At 45.8% G+C, this 25,262-nt stretch overlaps 1 protein-coding gene across 3 annotated transcripts in view; it reads right to left on the reverse strand.

Annotated features, from left to right (window-relative positions):
• VWA2 (von Willebrand factor A domain containing 2) overlaps positions 1–23,792 on the reverse strand; it is a 44,459-nt gene extending 20,667 nt beyond the window's left edge. For 2 of the 3 annotated variants that reach the window (XR_005654646.1, XM_039871150.1), the window contains exons 1-5: positions 23,025–23,456; positions 15,693–15,754; positions 11,848–11,922; positions 9,846–9,979; positions 4,557–4,666 (exon numbers count right to left, since the gene is read on the reverse strand). Coding sequence is in view for 2 of the 3 variants with exons in the window: in XM_039871150.1 (XP_039727084.1) it covers positions 4,557–4,666; positions 9,846–9,979; positions 11,848–11,922; positions 15,693–15,744 (371 nt within the window). In the remaining variant the exon portion in view is untranslated. Of the gene's footprint in view, positions 1–4,556; positions 4,667–9,845; positions 9,980–11,847; positions 11,923–15,692; positions 15,755–23,024; positions 23,457–23,638 lie in introns of those variants that run through there. The other variant, XM_039871151.1, reaches the window with a different exon arrangement.
• Between the last annotated feature and the right edge of the window lie 1,470 nt (positions 23,793–25,262).

Consider the following 25,262-nt stretch of genomic DNA (forward strand, 5'->3'; position numbering starts at 1 on the left):
GGTTCACAGATAGACTGTCTTGGGAGAGTTAGGATTATGAAGTATGTTTTTTCTTTTTGGCGGGGGGTGGGGGTTGGGGGAGTGGGAGGGGATCCCAGAAGTTAAACATCTTGCCATCAGTATAGTCAAGTAATTAAGAACATGGGCTCCAGAGCCAGTGGGGCTCAAATATTAGTCCCATATGAGCAGGAAAACTTGAAAAAGTTACTTAACCTGAGACTGAGTGTCCTTCCCTGTACAAGCAGGGAAAGTAATAGTATTGTCTGGGATTAACTGCTGTTTCCAGTGCCTCCCAGTACCTAGTGAGTGCTCCATCAGTGATAATTATCATAATGAACCAACTAGCAAGCAGCCTATTCCAAGAAGTTTGCCTTTTGCATTCGTCTCAAATTCCAGCAAGCATAAAAATCCTTCAGGAGGCTTGATAACACAGAGTCTCAGGTTCTACCTCAGAAAACCCAAAATGGTAGGAGTATGACCACGCCTGAGAATCTGCATTTAAAACGAGCCTCCCCTTCCGCAGTGATTCTGATGCAGGTAGTCTGTGGGACAGACTTTGAAAAATACTTTGTTAGAAAATTCGCTGGGGGTATAGGAATATTAATTATAGCTTTTTTTTTTCTTTTTCTTTTTAAGCAACAGACAAAAATCCTGGAATCAACCCAAATGTGTCCTTTTAGGGGAATGATTTAATACATTGTGACAGTTTAATTCACTGGATTATTATATAACCATTAAAAAGGATCATCGTGAAAAATAATTCAGCTTTATGCAGAAATGCATGCAAAATATTAAATTAAAAAAGAGAAAAATGCTTTGTAACTATAACTACTCTAAAAGCTGTGTTTAAATGTTAATGTGGTTTGAGAGAGAGCAGAGAAGGCTCCAGAGGCTCTATGCTAAGTTAAAGTGGTGAGAGCTATTTCTGCAGAGCTATCTAAATACAGTGAAACTCTGATAAGCTGTAGAGGAGGTCCCAAAAAATTCAATCGCAGAAAAATCAGAGTTGGCTTACTATGAGATTAATGAAATGACTGAGTGAGCTTGCACAGCCAGCTGGCCAGGAGTTCTGGATATTCAGAGCCAAATGCTGTTTTATCTGATTTTATGTTTTATCTGATTTTGTGATCATGGGGGTGCAATATTGGAAGGCTTGGCTGTAATATTTTTAAAACTTTTTTTGCAAAGTAGCGATAAGGTGATTGTCAGGATGGTTTCTTAGGCACCTCGAAATACTTTTGGGGGACTTCCTTGGTCTGGAAAGGCAAGAGTTCTGGGTTTGGGGTACAGCTGTCCCAGTCAGTCCAGCATTTAAGATTTCACTGTAGAAAAAGGGTCAAGAGCTCTGGGGAGGTCATCACTCCCATTGGTCCAACATTCCTCTGTTCTGATTAATAACAGCGTCTTAGTATTTAGTGTCCTCAGTGACCTTGCGACTGTGGCCAAAAAGTTAGTTGCGGCCGCCTTGCTTTGTTTGTTGTTTTATAGTCATCCTAGGATACACAGCGCTAACCACACCCCGCTCCCCACCGCCAAAAGAGGGGCCGACCTTAATTCAAACACAAAGAGGCTTCGCTCCCCACCCCCAGTGTCCTCATCTGGCACATTCTTAATATGTCTCTGGGTTTCATGTCATGAATAATACTCTCCAGCCTTTAGTTATGACTTTCAACACGGCTGAGAAGAGGCTTAACCAGCTATTCGGGATGTGGGAGAGATGGGGGGGAGAAAAACAGCCGGGCAGGGGCTACTGAACTAGCAGGGTGACTCTGTGCTCCTGGCCAAGGCACCTGCTCCTTCTCAACCTCAGAATCCTCCATAAAATAAAGAGTTGGGATAGAGACTGGGCTATCTCTAAAGAGCTGTTTTGAACCAATTTGCTACAATTTGCTCCGTTTTTCGAAAGAAAGCAGGGCCAAATCATTTGAATCAAAGTCACTCAGTTTCTGACTTTGAGTCTTAAACTTAAACCTACAGACTTTCCCGACCCCCGCAAATGTTAGTGCATATATAGTAGATATAAAGTTTTTATGATAATCAAATGGTATACTGATAAGAATTCACCATACAATTCACCCTTTTAAAGTACAATTCAGCTTTTAGGACATTTAGAATTATGCAACCATCACCATAATCTAAGCCCAGAACATTTTTGTCACCCCCACCCCCAAAAGCCCTACACTCATTAGCAGTCACTCACCATCCCCCACCACAGCCCTCGACAATGGCTAATCTACTTTGTCTTCATAGATCTACCTACTCCAGACATTTCATATAAATGAAATTATACAACACATAACTTTTCGTGGCTGCTTCTTTCACTTAGCATAATGTTTCAAGGTTCATCCATGCTGTGGTATAAATGCCATTCCTTTGGATGGCTGAATAATCCTCCATTGTATGAATATACCACATTTTGTTCACCATTGGGCTTTTATGTTGTTTCTGTTTTGGGGGCCATTATAAATAATGCTGCTATGAACGTGAGGGTACAAAGTTCTGTGTGGGTGTATGTTTTTAATTCTCTTAAGGTGGAGTTCCAGGAATCATATGGCAACTCTTATGTCTAACGCTTTGAGAAGGTGCCAAACTGTTTTCCTAAGTGTATGAGGGTTCCGATTTCTCCACATCCTTGCCACACTTGTTGCTGCCTTTTATTTTAGGCTTCCAGTGGGTACGAAGTGCTATCTCATTATAGTTTTGATGTTGAGCATTTTTTCATGTGCTTATTATCAGCCATTTATACATCTCTGGAGAAATGTCTCTTTATAAGGCTTCTTTTGGGGATGATGAAAAAATGTTCTAAAACCGTATTATGGTCTTAGCTCTATGACTCTGAAAATATACTCGGAACCACTGAATTGTACACATTAAATGTGTAAACTTTATGGCATTTAAATTATTTCTCACTAAAGCTGTTTTTTTAAAAAAAGAAAAGCTAGCGTGTACCAGGGTCCTAGGGCGCAGGGAGGGGGGCAGCGGGAAGAGTGGGGAGAGACGTTTTAAAGGGGCAGATGCTAAGCAGCTCTGCCCAGAGAGTGCTTCGGTAGGTCACATACTCCCTTGGCAGTTCTCGCCCGGGTGGCTCTAAAATCTCCCTGTGACAAGATGCAGGAGGAAGGCTGCAACTCCTCTCTACAGGAAACCATTCTTGGCGGCCTCAAAGGCAGAGGGCTCCAAAGGGACAAGAAAAGGCCGGTGTCATTTAAAAAATATATATCGATGTGGTTTTTTTCCCCCTTTGCACCTGTCTTACCCCTCATTCTGTTTGGGGCACCCACGGGCAGAGGAAAAGGCTGGGATAAATAGCCTTGAGGTGAAGTCACTAGGGGTCCCCAAAGTTCCTGGTGTGCCCAGTGCGGGGGTTCGGGCTGAGTGAGAGCATTGGGGACCTTATAGAGGCCTGCACCTGGAAAAAGACCTCGGTGCTCGGGGCCTTTGCAACTGGAGGCGACAGCTAAACATGGCTGGGACCCCTGACCTCAGTGGACACTAGTGCAAGGGGAAGGAGAGAGATCAGCGTGGCAAGTTCGAGACCGTCTTCTATGACAGCTTGTGAAGAATATAATGTGTATTGTTGGGAGCTGAGCTAAATTGGCGAGCTTTGAAATAAGTGGTACTAAAACTATTTTAATCACTCAGTGCTTTCAAAGAAGGGAGTTGTGAAAACTGCATCTGTTTTGCAGGACAGGTAATTGGGCTGACCTTGAATCTTGACTGCTGTTTTCTCATTGCAATGCTATAAGTAGTGTGTTTTGAATAAACTCGGGGACACAGACACAGACAGCTTGTGTCTGTGCTCCCTCCTGCAGTTCTGTCTGTCTTCTTTCTTTTCCTCAGTCCATGCTCCCCCTTTCAGGTACCCTGAATTACTTCGTCGGCTGGCTCCGACAGTGTTTGTATGTGTTGTATGTATATGTATGTCTGTATAACAATCATATAGGGATGTATACGTTTACAGGTATACAGGTACTACACATATAAAAACAGTTACGCAAGAAATATATGTATATCCACATGTGCATACACACGCATATTACACACACACACAAAGCTGACTCATGTGAGTAGTTACAGCCCTACTACATATATATTTACAGGCTATGTATGTGTATGAGCACACGAACAACTATTCATCATTTTTAAAGCACTCTCAATAACTTCCTCTTTTTAGATAGACCGCAAAAAGGAGGCTTCGAGAAGTGGATAGCAAACTATCCAAGCTGCAGTGGTCAGCAAGGACAGAGCTGGGGAAATGACTCGGTGTTCTTCCCATTACCTCCTGCTCTGAACTCCAGTCCCAATCGTCACTAGCCCTTTCTCCCAGGTAACTGACAACTACACATAATAGCAGAAAACACTTTAAAAAAAACTTGCATTGAAGTTCCTACCTGGGACATCATGTAATAATGAGGGGCAGCCTTGCGAAGCAAATTCTCATTACCCGCTGAGCACGGCTGGGCTTCTGGATGCCCACAGCCTTCTCTGGGTAGCCAACAACAATTTTCAGAGCAGCTAGCTGCATCCTCACCGTGGCAGTATTTGAGCATACATACTTGAAAACCATCCTCTTGAGTTTTGCCTTCACTTCCTGTTGGGTTGACAGTGAATCCAAGGGGAATTCTAGCCGAGGGACAGAACTGAACTGGAACGCTCCCACCCTGACCTGCAGTGGGAGACAGAGGGCCCAGGGGTTGAGAGCAGGGTCAGAACACAAACATTTATAAGTGGAAGATGGGATGAGAAAGGTTAGGGACCCTGCCTCCTGCTCACTCAACAAATTCCAGTGCCGGAGCTTTCTCTGATCTCCCTAAAAGAACATTCCAAAGACCAGAAGAAGAATCGGGAAGGAAACAGTCAGATCTGCCTGTGTTCTGCAATGACAACCACCAGTTTGATCCTCCTGACCCTCCATTCTGGCAGCTCCCTCAGCTGAGCGGTGAGCGTCTTTAGGGCAAGGTCTGGGCTCCCACTTACCAAACGTCTGCCAGGGGCAGGCGCTGTCTTAAGCAATCTCACGCATTATTTCATTTAATCCACACAGGCACTGTTTATGCCCACGTTACTGTTGGAGAAACTAAAATGTAGAGAGTGTACAGATCTGGCCCAGGGCTGGAGAGAAAGGGAGCCAGGCCATTGGATTTCGTGCTTATGACCTTCATAAGGCTCAGCTATACCTCTTGCCTTCTCCGCAGCCGGCACAGAAATGCTTCAGCAAAATGCTCACTGACCCAGCCAGGGGTGGCACAGAAGCTAACCACAGCCACCATCATTGGTGGCTCATCACTGACCACAGCCACCACATCCCCATCCTTGGTGGTTGGAGGAGGGGGTCATCAGCCCTTCCAGGCCTGCTCTTGCCATACTAGGGAAAGTCCAGCTCTCCAGACCAGAGTCACATTGGGGGACAATCAACGCCCTAACCTGACACGAGCAATATTGGAGATGAAGTTCCTGTGCATTGGAGGGAGTGAAAGCCACTGGTGATTCCAAACAGATTTTGCATCCTAAGTGAGGAGGCTCTATGAGAAAACTCATACCTTGCAAGACTGGAGAAGGAAAACTAACTCATTCTCTGGACTCTTAAGAAGCTAGCCTGTCTTGAGCAAAGAAGGCTAGAAACATTTAGATGTCCTCCAGAGAGTCCAAGCCATGAACCTAATCATTGGCTCTCTAAAACCCCTGGAGACTATTCTCAGTTATTATTCTCATAACTAACCCTGATTCTGGCCAAGACTGCAAATGAGCCAAGAGATTCATATTTAAGCAATGAAGCTGCCTTTTGCTCGCTACTTGAATTCCTTCACTGTTGATGCCTTAATAGGCCTGGTGCTTGGGAGGTGATCAAAGCACTGGCTGTATCAGGCCAGCTGCATTTGTTTGCAATGAGCACAGCCCATCAAACTTTCCTCCCACAGGACGTTCTGAGGAGGAGTCATTGGGCATCTTAAGTAGGAAGAAATTTAAGTCTTGGGTAGACACGATGGGGGGATGGACACTGAGCAGTCGGGAAGCTCAGGAAAGTCTCTGAGGAGACGTTTTGGAAATCTCCCTTGAACTTGGCCTGTGATAAAGGGGGCATCTCAAACCAGTAGGGAAAAGATGGTTTAGAGAGTAAGTGATATTGGACAATTGAATAGACATCTGCGAAAGAATAAAGGAAAAACTGCAAATGGATTCAAGATTTAAATGTGAAAAATGTAACCATAAAAGTTCTAGAAGAAAACTTGAGAGAATTCCTTTAAAACTTCAAAGTGGAAAAGACCTTACTATGACTAAAAACCTAGACGCTGTAAAGGAGGATTGATAAATGACAATATGAAGAAAACATCTACAGGGCAACACGTACCATGGTCCAACCAAAAAATGAACACAACATGGAAATGTCATTTGCACATGTCAGAGATAAAGCATTAGTTTCCTTAATATATAGAGTGTTTAGGAATTGACATGCAAAAGACCAAAAACCTAATAGAAAAATGGGCAAAGGCTATATGACCAGAGGTCACAGAACAGGAAACAAAAATGGCTCTTTAATATATGAACCAATGTTTGAGTTCACCACACTGAGATGTAGCAAAAAGTCAGATACAATGTTTGTAGGGGGGAAACCAGCATTTTCAAACATTACTGGTAAGAACATATATGGTACAGCATACATGGAAAGCAATTTGTCAATATTTATTGGAAATTACAAATGCATCGGGCTATTGGGAATTTACCCTACAGATATACTGTCACATGTATGAAATGACATATTTACAAGCTCACAGTATATCTGTAACAGCAAATTCCATCTACTGGGGGTTGGTTAATTAAAACGTGGTAAATTCTTACACTGGAACATTATCAGCTATAAAATATATACCCATATTAATACTTACATTACCTATATACCTAGATACGGAAAGACTTCCAAGACAATGCGAGGAGAAAAAGGCAAGGAATAGAACAGTCTGTGTCACTTGCTACCCTTTGTATAAAAATACATACTCATATTGCTTGCATTTGCATGAAGCGATTCTCTAAGGATGCTCAAGACAACAGGTCGGGGGACTGGGCAAATGGAAAGTGTGTGGGTAGGAGGGACACTTCATTGAATGTCTTTTTATTGAATCATGTGAATGAATTAGTTTTAAAAAAAAGACTCTCTTGAGACCAACAGCTGGGTGTATTTACTTGAATTAAACAGGAAGGATACAAGATGGAAACAGCTTGAGTCAGTAGTTAAGGCATTTAATTTAATTGGTGGTTTGGGAGGAAAAGAGCTACCTTTTATCTTCAGTTTACCGTATGATCAGAAGCAAGCCCGCCCAGATTTCTCACCCCACTGCAATCACTCTGCTGCGATCATCATATTACAGCTAGGAAGTAAAACTTCTCAGCTTTTTTTTTTTTTTAAACTTCTCAGCTCTTAAGTGTTTAGAGGAAGACTTCAAACATTTTAAATCCACCTCAATAACAGATCATTTCATTAAAAGCCTTAATTTATAGCTACTTGAACATTTCTTCCTGAAAACTAAAGGTATAGAAAGTCAAATGAGGCACACTTCAAATGTCTTGTACATGGAGATAACAAGAAGGCACAAAAAATGCAGCAGCGAAAACAGAAAACCTAAAGCCACGAGTCAGACGGAACCATCTGAATTTGCCCTGATGCAAAAAGACCCTTCACTAGCATTCCAGCAAGTCTGATGAAGCACCTCGCAGGTCAAGATGCTCACTCGCTCACCGAAACAGATACCCAACTCCTTTGCTCAACAAGTCTTGCTGTGAGAAAGTCTTTCTCGAGCCAAGACCACATTTACCTCCCTTAACACTCAGCTTCTGTCCTCTTAAGAAAATGGAGTCATTCTATATGCTCTTTCACATGAAAATAATAATCAAGTTCCCTCATATATGGAAATTTCCAAGGGTCTCACTTTTCTGGTTCCTTGTCCTGGGCACTGTCTGGTTTGCCAACATGTAACCTAGAAATGCCACATTCTAGCTGTGCTCTGGCAACACTGAGATTAATTCCCTGAACTCTGGGGCACAGCCTGTGGGTTGGGGCAGCTGTTCCCAACAGCACCAGCTATGAAGTTTTTTGTCATGGTTTTCTTGACCTCTCTGAGGATGCTGAATTCCATCAGCACGTACCACCTCCACATATACTCACACGAACACACCACAATGCCATGTTGTCCACTTGCTATGTGATGGCAGGCTGTGAATTCTGAGTGTCATGATCTCATCTTAGCCCAGTGGATAGGGACAAATGACCTAATAGAACAAGCCCTGAGCTGAGAGTCAAGAGCCCCAGGTCCTCCACACTTGCTGTGTGACCTTAGGCAGTCACTAAGCGTCTCTGAACCTGTTTCCTCTTCCATGTCCTCTAATAATCCATACGGCTCTTCTCTCCCAACTTGCCATCTGCTGGGGTCTTCCGGACCCCTATTTCAGGACATACTACATCAATGCCAAGGTCAACAGTGTTGGAGTTTTAAGGCTCTTTGTCCACGAATAACCAGCGAAATTTCATAGGGAATCATTTCCTTTTACAAGCAGAGCCCTGTGTGGAAGAGGGTGGAGATTCAGCAGTCCATGGCCCTGGCCCTTTTAGGGTCTGTAAAGGGTCAATGTCACAGATGGAACTTCCGGGCTCCTCACGCCTAGATGGAAGGCCGTTTGCCAGGGCGTCTTCAGAAAACCATGCAAATCTGCCAGGGCAATGTGCTCACTCTCCCAAAATGACATGCTATTTTGGAGAAAATCTAGCCCTCAAAAAAGGCCACTTTCTTCTCCTAAATCCTAGTGGTTTTCTTAGGATTAACCCAGGAATGCCATCTTTGAAAAATCATCTGTGGGAGTATATTTAGAATAAATTGCTAAATCAAAAGGTCCAAGCTTTTGTAACTTTGATGCATATTTCCAGAGAGTGAGATCGCATACTTCTACCAGCAGTGCGTGAGAATGCCAGTTTCCTTTAGACTTGCTGATGGAGCATGTCGCCAAACTTTGGATTTTTACTAATCCAGTAACTGAAAAACAGTCTATCGATCAGAGATTTGCCATTACATTTAGTGAAGGGGTTGGGCATCTTTTTGTGTCTAAGGACCATCTGTGTTTTGTTTCCTGGGAATTGTTTGTGTCTGTTGCCCGTTTTTCTAATGAGTTTTTCCAAAATGTCCCTTTTAGTAACAAGAGCCACAGCTAGCACACTCTGGAACCAACATCTACTATCTGGAGCCAGGAAGAACAAGAAACGAATGTACTGGCTGGATTTACTCAGGCAGGAACAGTTCAAGTGAGCAGAGAGGGTAGGAGCTGTGCTTCATACCGAGATTCTAGTCTTGGGAGACAGTGATAAGCTTTCCCTTCCCCATTGTCATGCAAACACAACCCCTTTCTAGTGGGAAACCAAACCCATCACCCCATCAGCGTGGATGAGCATGGGACTCAGGTCTGGCCAGATCATCTCTTCCCTTGACCAACTGTGATTGGTCAAAGGATTGTCATGTGACCTACACCTCCTCAAACACACCCTCACCCCCCAACTTCTGCTAGATCTGCAGGAAAAGAAGTCCACTTTCTTTTTACTAGGGCCACTAGCTTGAAGAACAATACAAGGTGACTTTGCTGTGTGTGGAAAACCTGCCTAGGAAGAAACCCAACTGAAGAAAGAATAACTGAGGAGAGGAGAAAAAGGGGGATTGAGCACGTGGGGTCCACCACGCCTGGAACCGGGATTCACCCCCTTGTTCTTCCCAGTTCCACGGGCCAGGAAACTCCCTCTTCTGCTTGGATTGCTGTCGTTCGCAACCAAAAACACCCTAACACAGATGGAGACAATAAAACGCACTCACCCTCTCGGGGTTGATGTCCAGAGCATCACAGACCGTGATGGCAAAGTGCTTGGCCCTTTCGAAGCTCCCTTTCCCGATGCTGTGAGAGCCATCTATCAGAAACAGGACATCCATCGCCGCGGAGCACCACATCACTAGGGGAGAGGGAGACAGATGGGTGACGACCAGCCTCCCTGCCGTCTGGTCCCAAGTATCTCACTCCCCAAAGCAGAGTGGAGGCAGAAATGACTCTGTGGCAAGCCAGCTGCTGCTCTTCTCGGCACGATGGTGAGGACGGGCCCCGGAGAAGGCCTGGGCCAGAGGCGGCCCTCCCCTGCAGCGGGAAGCACACACCCACATGGGCATGATGCGCAAAGACGCCCTCACGGGAAAGTCTTTCTAACCCGTTCCCCGTTTGCCCCGAGAATACTTGCCGGCGGTGCTCGCGACTGTAGCACTTACCCTGAGATAACTCACAGATTCCAGTTCTGACCTTAACCGCCAAAGTGCGCCATGAAATATCCGGCTTTTATTATTATTGTTGCATCGCTCTAGTGTATCGATAGTCTTTGGAAACAAATGACATCATTCTATTTAGAGTATTCTGGTTTTAGTAACGGTGTTTCCACATTTACAAAATACAGTAATTCTCAATCACTGAAAATGTCAAATCCTAGAAACGTAGCATTCCTACGTGTGATGTCAACACCGTTCTCGAAGAGTTATTAGCTGGATTCATTTGATGAATCTGATTTATGGATACATTTCTGTTATATTAGGATTAGAGACAAGTTGTTTAGCAATAGCTCCAAGAATAGTTTTTAATATTTTATTTTCGCATCGAAAACCAGTCAGATTTGCTTCAGCCTCGAAGAACACGTTTACGTAAAATTAACGTTGGCGGCGAGCTGCACATTTTTTGTTTTTGTTTTTCTAAACAGGAAATGAGCTATTAATGAAAGAGTCTAATTCAGCAACACTGAGCCATATGGGAGGAGGAGCTGCTGGGCCAGTGAGGGATACTGAAAGGCCTTGGTTCCAGCCCTTGGGGCCCGCGATTTAGTACAGGACACAGCCAGGCGGCCTGGCACGTGATGTCACATTACCCAGGAGATAAGAAATAACAGCCAGCACTGACTGCTTCTTTCCTATATGCCAGGTGCTACTTTACACACTTTATATGGACTAATTAGTTTTAAAGTCACCATGACCTTCAGGTGACTTTAAAAAAAAATTTTTAACAGATGTATTGAGATATCATAAAATACACCATATAGTATAAAACACCTTATAAAACACCATATAATTCATCCACTTAAAGTGGATAATTCAATGGCTTTTAGTATATTCACAGACATTCCATCATCACCTCAATTTCAGAACATTTCCATCACCTTTAAAGAAACTTGTACCTTTTAGTTATCAGCTCCCTGGCTCCCCACCCCCACCCCACCCCTAAGCAGAGCTATAATTTTTATTCCCACTGGAGGGAGGAGGAAAGCGAGGCACAGGGCAGTTCGGTAACATTCCTGAGGACAAAGTGCTAGGAAGTGGCGGAGCCAGGAATCGAACCCGGGCTTTGTGGCTCCAGAGCCCGCGCCCGCCACAAAGATGCAAGAGAGCAGAAGCGAGAGAAGCACAAGTGAGAAGGTGTCGCCAGAAGGCAGCGAAGGAGGGCGAGTCCACCCGAGCGGGGAGGAAGGGATGTGTCGGGGCCCTGGGCACGGGCAGGTGTGGCCTCCGCACATGGGGATGGAGTAAGGTGGAAAAGGAAGAAACGTGGCAGCAGGCGAGGCTGGTTGGGTAGACAGCGGTCACGTCACTGAAGATCTCAAACTGCGGACCAAGAAATCTGGCAACGGGGATTTACCAAGAGTTTTTTACCCAGGAGAGGGACTTGGGCGGGCCTGTTTGGGGAAAATGATTCTGGCGACAGCGTGAGTTGGAAACTGTCTGGAGTAACATGGTTTCCATGCGGAGGCTGAAATGGGCGTTTGGAGGATGGAAAAAAACATGGGCTTACTTTTGCTGGCCGCTGAAATCTTCCCAATGGTCTCCTTGCTTACGTGGACTTCCTGAAGAGGGAGGGATGGGGTCACTAGGAGAGAAGACACCAGAAGCCGTCTTAGTCTCCAAATTATGTGAACAGAATGAACAGGAGATGAGAGAGAAAATGGGAATGTGGGAGAGTCTAACGATATCGCAAGTTAAAAATTACCAGATGGGGAGCATGAAAGAACCCTCGACCGCCCCACTTCTACCAGGTACCTTTGTATCTAAATTTGAAGACAATTAAACATATACTCAGAAGGGTTACAGAGAACCTGTGATTTCAACGAGTTTTGCCCTGGTTAAGTATAATAACTGGGTCTCTCGCTGACTGCCATAAAAGTCGACCTTGGATGTAAATAGATAACTCGTAAAGAGAATTTATAGAAAAGCACAGGGGAAATGTTTAAGCAGGTGATGTTTTCAGTCAAACGAGGAAATAGCGTTTTAAACGTGAAATGTAAATGATCAAATTCTAAGTTTCTCTGTACTTGGGGGAAAGCTTCATTCAGGAAAAAAATTTCTGGTGGTGGCACTGTAAATTGGTACAACTCTCTTGGAAAATAATTTGGTCAAATAACTGAAGGATCATAAAAATGCTTATATCCTTTAACCTTGTAATACCACACCTGGGCATTGACCTGAAAGAAAAACACTTTAGAGAAGGGAAATGTGCATCAAGACGCTCCCTTCGACATTTTTTGTGATAGAAGGATGTGGACGATAACAAGTATCCAAACAGACGATACTATGAGTAATTGCTTATATATTTGTTCAATGACACTAACACGAACGAGGGCTAAAAAGTTTGGAGGTAGGAAGTTCACGGATATATTTCTCCTTCTTTTACAGGATACCCAGTAAAATTGTACTAATGGCATCTGATCAATAACAATTTACAAAATTAACTGAGGGCAATGAAGGTGCCACTTGGAGAGATCATTTGAAAAGCCAACGGCACTTGGTCAGTGTCTAGTGGCAAAAGAAATATACACACGGATGCTTTATACATGTCGATATCTGGGGGCGGTAAGCACAGAGGAAACAAAGCTAAGGTGGGCAGAGCCCTGGAGCAGGCTGGGCCAAAAAGGGGACAGAGGAAGGAACATGAGCGCGGAGGGGCTGCCGGGGAAAGAGGTAAAGGAGAGGAAGCCGGGCAGGGGGCAATTACTCAGCTCAGGGAAGTTGGGCCCATAGGGATTTGCAACTGCCAGGAAAGTGATGAGGAGGGAGACACCAAAAGATGATGTCAGGCTGGGGGAGGGGAAGGACACCCCTTACTTGCAGCACCCCCTGGAGCTTATCCATCAACGGCCCCCTGGGCTCATCCGAGCTCCAACTCTATGGCTCTTCTCCTTCGAATAGTCCCCGGTGCAAACTGAAGTAGTTTTAGTTCCCCCCACCCCCACTGTATTTCTGAGCAGACGGTTTCTGCTCACCTGATATACACTCCCTGCCTCAATCTCTCTCACAAAGAAGATGGTTCGAGGCCATACGCTGACCCAACAATTAACTCCACAGTCAAAGGCTGTCAGGCAAATATCTTTCACGAGGTCTAAGACAGTCTGCAACTGTTACTGCCGTTTTGCCACCAGAGGCAGAAAAAAGGCAAACTACAAAAACAGATAATAAAAAAAAAGCACTCACTTTCATAAAATGGCAGACGTCGGCACAGAGGCAACACCCCAAAAAGGAATGAAAATCACTCAATAATTCAGCAAATAGTTCTTTCAGAAAATAGATTTTGAGCTTTACTGCATTCAGACATCATCAAGATCCTGCCAACTCGTGGGGCCCCATTGCTGCCCACCCTAATGGGATGGTGTTCCCACGGGAGCTCGCCTGCTCCCCTGGAAGCGCCCTGAAGAGGACATTTCTACCAGTGCTTTATAAAAATGAAAATACTGCTCCTTTTTGAATGTCTTACCAGCAAATTCTCTAGCTGGAGAAAGGCCAGCTGTCTATCCAGATGGGAGAGAGAGGAGCCCTGTGACCAGAGACCATTCCCTAAAGATGTCACTCAGCTAGCATGCCTCTGTGCCACATGCTCAGCTGCCACCGCAGGGGCCAGGCTTCAGGTCAGCCCTCCCTATGCCTGGATGATGTTTCCACTGCTCTCCTGTGAAACTATCTCAGGACTCTGCAGAGGATCCCCCTGGAAGAGGAAGGTGATGAACGTATGGCTGTTGATTCTTTGTCTAACCAAGTCAGCCCAGCCTCTGAAGACCACCTGCCTGGGCTGCAGAACTTGAAACTCTTAGGGCGGATGGGTGGTGCTAAGGAGACTCACCCATCTAGTGAAACCCTTTCACTTTACAGATAAGAGAGCCAAGGCTTACAGAGCTAATTCCTGTAAATTCTTGTCTCCCCTAGAGGAACTCAGAGTGGGAGCAGGGGGCACCAGACCGGGCGTCAGGAGACTTGAGATTTCGTTTAAACTCTGCTGTCAACAGCTGTGTGACCCCGAACAAGTCACACAGCTTCTCTGGGCCTCCCTTGACTGATCTGTACAACCCAGGGATGCTCAGATCAAGTGCTCTGTAAAATGGATAGAGCCACAGAAGATGAAGTTCTGTGATGAGCTGGAGCAGAACCTTTACTGTGCCTGGGCCTCCAGGGAACATATTCAGGCCCTGTCCCTAAATACGTCTCATTGCTCTCCAACGCCTTGACCATGAAGCAACTGTGTTACACTGTCTTCCTGCATGGCTTAGACGGGGGGATAGGTGAGCTGAGCAACCACCCTCTTCTCCCAGTCTCTCTTATCTCCCCTAGGCTCTGGGGAACAGGCTGGTGGTGACAGTAGCCAACTCAGCAGAGAAGGTATACCCACCCACTGAAACAGACCGGGAAGGAACTGCAGGAGAGATCTCAGACGGCCAGAAGCTCCTGAGCTAGACCTGGTCAGCCTGCCACACTGTCCATTTGTTCTTACTTGTAGGACAATGATCACAAAACACATATTCCCTTCTACCATCTCATATTTCAATTTTCAAAGAGGCTAGAACTTGGAAGTGGCAAAGTGAGAAGTAAAAGGAAAATTGATTTGCTCCATTATTCATTCATTAATCTACTTCTTGAAAACCAAGTATATGCCAAGTCCAGAGCTATGTACCGAGCTTACATAGTAGTGAGTAAAGACTATGCAGAGTCTCTTTCTCATGGAGCTTATGTTTAGTGGAGAAGATGGACACTAATTTTTAAAAGTTTGTGCAGAAATAAACTCATATCTATGTTAAGTGCTACATAGCAGAGGGACTCAGGACTATAAGAGGTTTCAATAGGGGGATCTGACATGATCTGGGGGTTCGGGAGGAACTGAGCTGGGTGCTGAAGGATGAGTAGGAGTTTACCAGGGTAGCAGTGCTGGGTAAGGTGGTAATCCAGGCAGAGGGGCCACCATAACGGAGAATTCCTAGGATGAGAGGGAGCAAGGGTACTGGGCAGGACTACAAGAGTGTGGACTACAGGATGCCAGTGGCTATGGGGTCAGATCAGGCAGGGCCTCTTGAGAGCAACAGGATATTACTTAGCAGTTTCAGGAAGGGGGTGGACGTGGAAAAAGATCCACACATGATCACATTTGCATTTTGAAATGGCTGCTGGGTGAAGAACAGGCTGGAGGAAAAGCAGGTAGACCAGTTGGGAGGCTACTGTCATGGTCTAAGCATGAGATGAGGGGGCTTAGACCAGGCAGGTGGCTGTGGAGTGGAGACCTAGATGCATTCAAGAGAACTTTAGAAGTTAAAACTGACAGGAAGCAAGACAAACCAAACCCCTCGACATGATACCCCGCCCCCCCCAACCAAAAAACCTTACCTCCAGCAACCAGGAAAATGCAGACGGCTTCTAGCAGCAGGACAGAGGGCATGTTGAGATGACTATAGGACAAAAAGCATCAGCAATTAGCTCTGTAAACTCATGTCACACCCCTAAACAAGATGACAAGTACTCAGCCTTTCCCAGAGCACCGAATATGATGCTAGAGGCCCCTCCTTACCATAATAATGACAGTAGCCTGGAGAAGACACATTCCCAAAAGGCACTGGAGACTTTACTCCAATGACTTCAATTTTAAAAGAAAGTCTAACATGTTCTGCAGATACCTGCCCCCAAAAACCCCCTTCACAGATCTGGGCAAGGAGCACTGTGTCCAGAATTAAGAGGCGCGGCCCTAGTTCGGCCAGGGCCCTGTCTAGCCCCGTGATCTTGTGGAAAGCCCCTCCCTCTCAGCATGTCCATTTCTTCATGAGCACTTAGATTCTGACAGGTTGAACATTTGATTTCAATATCTTCGTTTTATGAAACGTAGCAAGTTCACCAAGTCAGCATTTTCTCATTTATAAAGAGCGATGTGGCTGAGGAAGAAACAAAAGTATTTTTTAAAATGTGTTGTTGTCTACTAATGCTTATAAATAAAATTCAGTTCCATAGAGCCTGATCATTGGTTTTTGAAGTATTAAGGTGGAAAGTGAGTGCTTTTAATAAGAAACTATGACTGCAACTTTAATTCCACAAGGGCACACACCTGAGGTTTACTTCTAATTTTGGCTTTGAGGCCCAGGAAATATCTTGATAGTATGTTCTAGAAATTCTATTTTTTGCCTTTTGGGATCCAATAGATTCAAGATCTCACCCTACAATTTCTCTGCATTAAACTTGACCAAGTAAGAAAAGACTTGGACGAGTGAGGCAACACCACGTGTAGGTCTTACTCAAGTTTCCTTCCACTGAACAAATAACCTTGACACTCACGTAAGAGTTAACGCTGAAGATAAAAATTCAGGCAGAGAAAGGGAAACACTGCAGGTGACCAGTGGAGCCTCAGGTTCTAAAGATGAGGACAGAGAGAGAAGTGGCCAGTCACTCTGTGTGGAACACAAGGATGCACCAGGAAACTCATTTCAACCTGACGTTCCCAACTCCCAAAAGGTCTATCAACACTTTAAAATAAGCACCCCTCTTCTGCATGTAAGACCATGAATGACAAAGCGGGAGCACCAAGTCTTCATCTATGTATCGTGGGCCTTCTAATCTCAACCACCTGGGGATACCGGTTCTCCAAACACAAGGCAGGAGTTTCCTGGTCATCTCTAGCAGCTCGTTGAAGTGTCTTGAACTTAACCTGCACTAAAATGAATTCTCTGAGGAACTCGTACTCTACCATCTCTGCAGGGGCATTAAAAACACACCTGCCCCCTGCAAGAACAAAACAGCTCCAAATCCAAAGAGAATTTGCTATGCAGGCTGCCTGGAAATCGAAGTCACTCAAGAAGTATAGCTTCTTCTGCAGAAAGGTTGAAAATGACCCAACACATGTTTGTAAAGGTGCTATGGTCAGACCTTACTCGGAATTGCAGGCAAGATGGATCAATGGCAAGGGACCGCTCTCATAGGTCATTGTACTCCCACCACAGGGAGCAGAGGAATCAGAGGCGTGAAAGAGGATTAGCTGAGTGAATGAGCCATACACGCCTCAGACATGAACAAAAGAGTTCTCCGAGGTTCAGAAGAGGAAGGTTCCTGGACAGTCACACAGCTCAAGGTTCTGGCTGCTAATCTAATGTACTTTCCCTAACTATACCACTTCTGGAGCCAAGGTCAGCTCAGGGACCTTGATCCAAGGCTCAGAACTCCATCCCCACTGAGATAGCGCACCTGTAAGTGACCCCGTGGCGACAGACCTACACCCTGAATCCAGACGCCCCCCTTTCTCATCCAGTACAGTGTGACCCTGAGAGGTTCCTTGGTTCCTTACTTGCAAAACAAAAAGGTTGTACCAGGTGCTGTGTCTTATCGTTTCAAAAATCCCTTCTGATCACCCCATCATGGACCTATAATGGTCAGACCTTACTCCACTGTATATTCACCTCGTAGGATTTCAAACCACTTCTGAAACTAAATCGAAGGTCCCAACCAACTAAGAGTCTTTGTGCTTCATATGACTGAGGCCCATGTCTTCATCTCATCTAGGTGAAAATCAAAGATTCGATAGTGCAAGAGGGGGAAGCCAGGAGCTCCCCAGGCACCATCCCGGGGGCAGAGGGGGACAGCGAGGGTACTGGGTGGCCGAGGGGCCCACACGCTTCCTGCTAGTTTCCAGCCCAGCACAAGACACCAAGGCACATCCCTTTCCCCAAAAGACACATTTTCTTTCTCCTTACTCTACACAATAGAAGCAGGACGATTCCCCACCTGCCACCTGGGAGCCAGGCAGGGGCCAGGCCTGGGGATGAGGGGCAGTGCGGAGCAGAAGTAAAGGACTTCTCAATACTATCTAGTCCTTAAGTTCAGGACGATTTTCTGGGGTCACAGCTTCTGACCTTGGGCACATGAAGGACTCTGAGGCTCAGGCCTGTTAATTTTTTATAAAACCAGGCCTCTAGCAGCTTCCCAGCTACCATGAGGACAAGGTAGAAGGACGGAGGGGTGGTTCCTAAGACATTAGGTAAGGTGCTCAGTGAACATGGGCTTCCTCTCTCCACTATGAAACAAGCCTAAGCAACTTCATCTCGCTCTATCATGTGCCTCTGCTTGCCCAGGTGAATGTTTTTCCAAAGTCTCCCAAGTTTCTGCTCATTAAAACAAAACTATATGTTGGCAATCTGCAAGTCAAAGCAAGAAGCCAAATGCCGCCTCCGTAAGCATTTGGATCAGACAGTGCTGGCTCTGGGACCTCAGCATCACCTCCCCCACAGCCCCACCCTCGTCCTCCTACAAAACTATTGTCACACAGCTCTGACACTGACTGTTGATATGTTTATCTTGACTGCCAGGTGGCAAATGCCTTAGGGACTAGGGACTGTAGTCTTTAGCCTCTGCTGAAACCCCACCTGAAGGTGTCTGGCACATGGCAGTAGGTAAGCCAGGTGCCTGTGGCGTAAACCAAGCACCGTGACTCCCACCACAGATAGGATACTTCCAGATGAATCTTTGCACTCACTGCATTATTTTTATACCAAGATAAATGATAAATGATACAAATGCTATTTGATGTTGGTGAAGTATTAATAGAACTCTTTAGTGTCTGTTCCCACCCAATCATTTCAAAACATTCAGTTTATTACCCCTCCTCACATATCAAAACTTCCTTGAAATACTAATTAGATACTTTAAACACAACCTGACATCAGCAAACTTTTTTTAAAAGGATGAATTCCATAGTAAAAAGTCAAGAGCTACTACCATCTAGTGAGCATTTTACTGTTGTCTGGCACTGGGCTCCATACGTATGTGTCTTCTCTTGCCTAATCTGCATAGCCAGCCAGTGAGAGTATTGTCCCCATTTTACAGATGAGAAAACAGGCATGGAGAAGTGTTTTGCCCCACGTTACACAGCTAATGAGCAGATTGGACTCCCATGTGGCCTGCCAGTGATCTGTTCAATCCATCACCTTTCTGATTCTGGGGAATCAGGAGAGAGAAACAGAAATATAATTAAAAGTCTGCCACCCAAATCCTGCCCTTTGGCAGTTTTCCATCCAGCTAATAACCTGCCAGCAACTCCCACACTGGAGCACTTCAGAAGATTTCCAGAGCTTTCTGCATTCATTTACAAAGTAGCCAGGAGTAGTCTGCAACCCAGGAGCAGAAACAGACCATTCGCTCCCATGTCTACCTTGTCAAGCCTTTTCCATTACACAGCGCCTCACTCACATTGGTTCCTTTCTGTTCCATTACTCCTGCTAATTCCATGCATTATTCCTGGCTTCTGGGACCTTCCCACATGGACTTAGATGCCTCCTGCCCCACAATCTTCTCATCCGTTATCTTCCAGTCCTATTTCCATACAGCACTGGCAGCATTTGGGACAGCAAGAAATTGGGGTTTGCTGCAAGGCACCATAAAACATTGCACTCTGAGATTACATTTCCCCCAACACAGGAAGAAATCAAGGCCAAAACAAGGCTACCTTTGAGAATAAGGGGGCCAGATTGGTGATAGCTAAAGGCATTTTAAGAGACAATGCCCGCCTTTCCCTCCCCGATCAGAAATGAAAGGCATGCAGGGTGAAAGAGGAAACCACTTGCACCTCCTTACAAAACAGAATTCCAACCCCAAATATTAGATTAGCCCTTAGCAGCCCCCTCTCAACCAACGGGATGGAAATCTGAGCCCTTTACAAGAACAGTCAACGCCTGAACTGGAAGACTAAAATCGGAGGTGGAAGTCTCCGGCCAGGAAGCCCTTGGTGTCTTTTGCTGTAACAATCATCTTTCTTGTCCATGTGGGAAAACACTTGGCACAGGCCCATAGTCCATGGAAAGTCCTGCTTCCTCAAAAGAATTGCAAATTTTCAGAATCCAAGTCTAACAACCAGAGTCAACACCAAGGGACAAACAATTCCTCGGATGGTTGGAGAGAAAACTGGGCAGATAGGCATAAATAGCAGGGTCTCCCACAGTCGCCAGACCTGCTAAGAGACATTTTTAGCCAAAAGAGATATTGATGTTTGTTCTGATAATATCTGAAAATCCTTTAAGTTCTACAAAACCAAAATCCACTGCCTTGGAACTCTGGGAAGTGCACACACAGGACCTGAAGTCCAGAGACCGAATTCCAGCCTAGCTGTGCTTATATCCAGCTGAATGACTCTGCAAGCACCAACTTCCCCCGCCTCAGTTCATTCATCTGTCCAATGGGAAGAATCTCAGTTTCATAAACTCACGCATTGTTGTAAAGATCCAGTAATATGTTTATATTATGGTAGAAAGGGATCATTACACTTTATATTAATTTCACTTAACAACACAGGTAACCCTATACGGTAGACATGATCATTTCCATTTTTATACATGAAAATGGTCTTGGACAAATTGTAGTCCAAGGTCACAGAGCTAGTGAACCACAAGGTTGGAGTCAAGCCCAGGTCTTTCGATGGCAGACAGCTCAGCCGTGACAAGAAGCATGTAGTCCACAGATGACCTGGAAAGAGCACTAATCAGATGTCAGGAGATCCAAGCATGAGCCTCTCTAGTAAATTTCTTCACTTCAGTCTCTCAATTTCCGTTTCTCAAAAATTTCAGTGACATCACTCATCCTATTTACCTGGAAATGTTGCCAGGATCACGAGACCACGATGCAAAAGCCCCCCTGGGCTAGGGCAAAGTTTCCTAAATGGAGATCAGAGAAATTCAATTCAAGAGAAGGGACTTAGGATCAGAAAAGGAAGCGAAGGATCAAGGACGGTAATCACCTTCAGGGAAGGCCTGCAGGTAATTTTACAGGTGGAAGAGTAAGCAGTCTGGAGCTGTTTAGAAATGAAAGAGGAAAGGAAAGATTTCAAGTATATTCAGTTGTCCCAGGGAGCTGGCTTGGGGTGATGCTGAAGCAAGGTATTATATGGTTAGACCCTCCCTTGTACAAAACACCAAGAGACCTCCAATAGCCTTGTAGATGATGGGAGGGATTTACTATTTTTTTAAAATATCCTTGTGGGATAAAATTTAAAATTAGCCATTCTGTTACAGTCCTCCCAATTAAAACAATTTATTTTTACTGATTTGTGACTTACGAAAGTTTGAGGACCTCTGTTCTAAAACACCTCATTGCGTTGCTGATCCTTCCACTGATATAATTATATGAAATTTCATTTTTCCAATAAACACCGTTGTGCCCAGCACCCTCCCAGGTGTTGGAGATGCAATAAAAATGATCTGTAAGATGCACACCTGGAGGGGACATTCTTAATAAGAGGCTTTTACATTTGCACCAGTAGTTTATCCTGTGTCATCGCTTGCCAATTAACAGCTGTGCCCTTTACGAAGCTCATTAAAAACCCAGGAGCCCAGGTTCCTGGCAGCCTCTCCCATTCACCCTCAGGCCATCTTCTACCCTCTCTGTAAACACATGGGCGTCTGACTATGATTTATTCCAGGGGAGCCTCGCCTATTGAGGGGAAGGGAAAAACAAGTACACCTTGAAGATACTGCAGATTGAGTTCCAGTCCACAATAAAGCAAGAATCGCACTAGTGAGTTGTAATCTTTTTGCTGGCGGAGGGTCTTGCCTTTAATTGGATAAAAACTGAAAACACGCAACATCTGTGAAGCACACAATAAAACAAGGTACGCCTGTAGCTACTTTAAACTCTAGATAGTAGACCAAAAACCAGATTTAAAGAAAAATAAAACAGGTACGATGAAGAAAGGGATCTCCCTCTCCCCATGAGATTTGCCTAAGGACCTAGACTGAGAAATTCTTACATAGTCAAGAGATAGCTCTGAGCTGGATTTCTACAAAAAAAAAAGAAAAAAAAAAAAAGAGAGAGAGAGAGAGAGAGAGAAAGGCCATATCCCATGTGAAGGATGGCCCAGTGGGGCTTTGTGCCCCCATCGGCCATCAGAGAATGGCTACAGGCTGCTGAAAGCTAACAGCATGTACAAATGAACAGCTTCCCTCCCCTACTTTTGCCAACCACAGTGCTACCTCTGACTTTTCTGAATTATCTTTTCTCAGTAAATGAATTTTTAAATATGTCACACTAAAAGCCAAAGAGCTTGAAATTTTAGACATCAGTTTATAAAACACTTATGGGTACTAGGGTTGTGTTTTAAAGGACCTCATAATTTGAAAGTTATAAGGTTCTGATTAGTCTGTTCCAAAACACCAAACGCACTGTACGGTGTCCCCGTTGAAAGGGCGCTCTCAGCTGGACAGCCATCGATTCCACAATGAAAGGGCAGAAAGGTGCCCTCCTACTCTTCTGCCTGGGTGCCCACCAGGTTTTTAAATCAATGCCCACCCCCACTCCCCCAGGCAAGTTTCAAAGGTGCAATTCTGAAGCAGGGCCCGCCAGGGCGATGGCGTCCCCTGCACGTGAAATCGCCCAGGACAAATCCCCTGGAATTCCCCATGGCTCAAGGGCGAGTCTGGTAGGGCAGCGGACTCCTCTCGGCCTCTGCTTGCAGAGACTTCGCTGGGGACACTCAGCTTCCTGGGAAAACCGCATAGCAGCAGCTGTAACACCTGCAAAAGCTCTGTAGAATGCGGGAGGGCCTCGGGCATGTCCCAAAGCCTTTACTCAGAAGACAAGCCCCTTCTGCAGCCGCCAGGTTAGAGGACTCCACGACTGCGCCGAGCGGCTCGGGGTTAATACGTGGTTCCCTTCTGCACCCACAGTCACCGAGTCACCGAGTCCCTGTCCTCTTACCTGAGGTCCGCGCCCCTCGGCTCCGCGCTCGGGTGCCGGCGACCTGGGGTAAGGGCCCCCCTGGAGCTTGCCGCGCGCCCCTTCCTGAGGCCCTAGCCGGCTCGCCGGGGGCGGCGGGCTGGGAGCCGGGAGGAGGCGTACGCCAGGTGCGCTCTCGCCCGGGACGCGCGGGCCTCCCGGCGCGCTCAGGTGAGCGCAGACAATGCCGAACAAAGCCCGCCACGCCGCGGCGTCCACGCGGGGCCGCACGGTCTCCACGCTCCGGGGAAGGGTTCCGGGGGGCCGAGCGGGGGCCTCTCCCAGGAGCGCGAATAAGTAACCAGCGCTCGTTCCGAGGCCGCTAGCGGGGCGCGGGGCGCGGAGGCGACTCTGGGCTCAGGCTCCCTGGACCAGCGTGGCGGGGAGCGCACGGCGGGGCCAGGGGGCGCTGCGGGTCCGCAGGAGGGGCACCCGGGGTGGGAGCCACGTGGGACACCTGTGTTTCTCGGCGAGGGGAGGTGGGGAGCGCGGCGCGGGAAGTGCATCTGGCGCTGGTGCGAATCCGGCTCGCATCGTCCCTCGCGGTTTTAACACGCGTCGTTGGCCAAGGTTCGCAAGTAAACTAAGGTGCTTACTTCTGCGCGAGGTCCTGGCCTCTAAGCGGTGCAGCAGCGTTGAGAGAACTGTGCCATCCGCTGTCCACTCGGATTTATTGCTCTTTCTCACGCGAAAATGTTGGCTTTGGCATCGTTTCTATTTGTCATGGCAATTACCGTTTGTTTACCTGGCTGTCCTATCTTTGCCCTTGGGCAGTAATACGCGGGCCATTTGGCCAGTATCCCCGTTGAAGTCTAGACGGTGCCTGAGTTTTTAAAAATCAGACACCACAAAGCAAAATAACAATGCCTGGCACAATGCCTTGTACATAGTCAGCACTCCATAAACGCTGGCTATCCTTGTGTGACCTATAGTTTTACTACTCCTCAAAAAAGTGTCCTTGCATGTGTGCTCATTGTAAAAAAGGAAAATACCAGTAAACAAGTTGAAAAACCACACCTATTCCAACGCCCAGAGAAAATCACTGTTAACGTTACGGTGTGTGTTCTTGGAGTGTCGTTCTACTTATATAAAAATCTACATTCTTTTTAGTTCATTCTACGTATACTGTCTCGGTTTCCAACCCTCCCAACGTTGCCAGAGCAGTATAAGTAACACAGGGCACCCGTGCAGGGGACTTGCCTGCAGTCTAAATGCTTGGGGGTGGGGACGAGTGGTCTCTGCCTCTAGATAGGCATTGTCTCATAGAAAGGTAATGTAAGTCACATGAGTGACTTTAAATGTTCCAAAAGCCACATTAAAAAGTGAAGAGACAGGTGAACTTAATGTTAACAATAACTCAGTAGATCCCAAATATTATCTCAATGTGTAATCAGTATTGAGATATTTTCTATTGTCTTCGAAATTGTTAGATTTTACATTTACAGCTCATCTGAACACAATGTTGTGTTCAGTAGCTACATGTGGCGAGTGGCCTGTGCCGCTTTAAACAGAGCAGGGGTGAGATGGGCATACCCCCAAGTCCTGATAAAAGTGGAAATTTCCCAGCTGACAGCCCTCTCCTCACCTGTTATGATTGGTGGTTAATACTTCCCAGCACACCTGTCTCATCAGGTTTACCTTAGAGAAGCCAAATTTCAATTCTGGAAGTTTCTGACAGTTTGACATCTTTAATTAAAGGTAAATTAAATTTTCATTTCATGATTAAGAAGTAAAAGGTTAAACTGTAAATACTGGTGGAGATACCAGTTGCTTCAAACTTCTTCACATCGAAGTATAAGCCATCTGTTCCAGGTGTCTAGCAGGTGTACATGTGGGGAGGAGGGACAGGCAGGCAGTCCAGGCTCTGGAGAGTGACGAATGGGACACTAGCAGGAATAGAAGCTTTTTATACAGAGAAGCTGGGCAGCTGCTATTGCCATCCATGGTGACCCCTCCTTTGTGACGATTTGAGGAAATTTTTAAGTCACCATAAAAGACCATCATCTCGAAGGGCTTGTTAGCGAGCACCCCTTGCTTCCAAGGACCTGCCTTATTCACCTCTGTGGCCCCAGTGCCAGGTAACTCTACATAGTAAGTGCCTTTTATAATGTGAATTCATTCATGAATTGCCCTGTACAGCATGTCCCAACAGTAAACACATAAAGCATGAAGACGACTCTGAATTCCATGCAGGGATAAATGGAGACTTCAGCACGTAAT

This window comes from Pteropus medius, unplaced genomic scaffold, assembly GCF_902729225.1.
Source record: "Pteropus medius unplaced genomic scaffold, Ma_sr-lr_union100, whole genome shotgun sequence".
Taxonomy (NCBI): Eukaryota; Metazoa; Chordata; class Mammalia; order Chiroptera; family Pteropodidae; genus Pteropus; species Pteropus medius.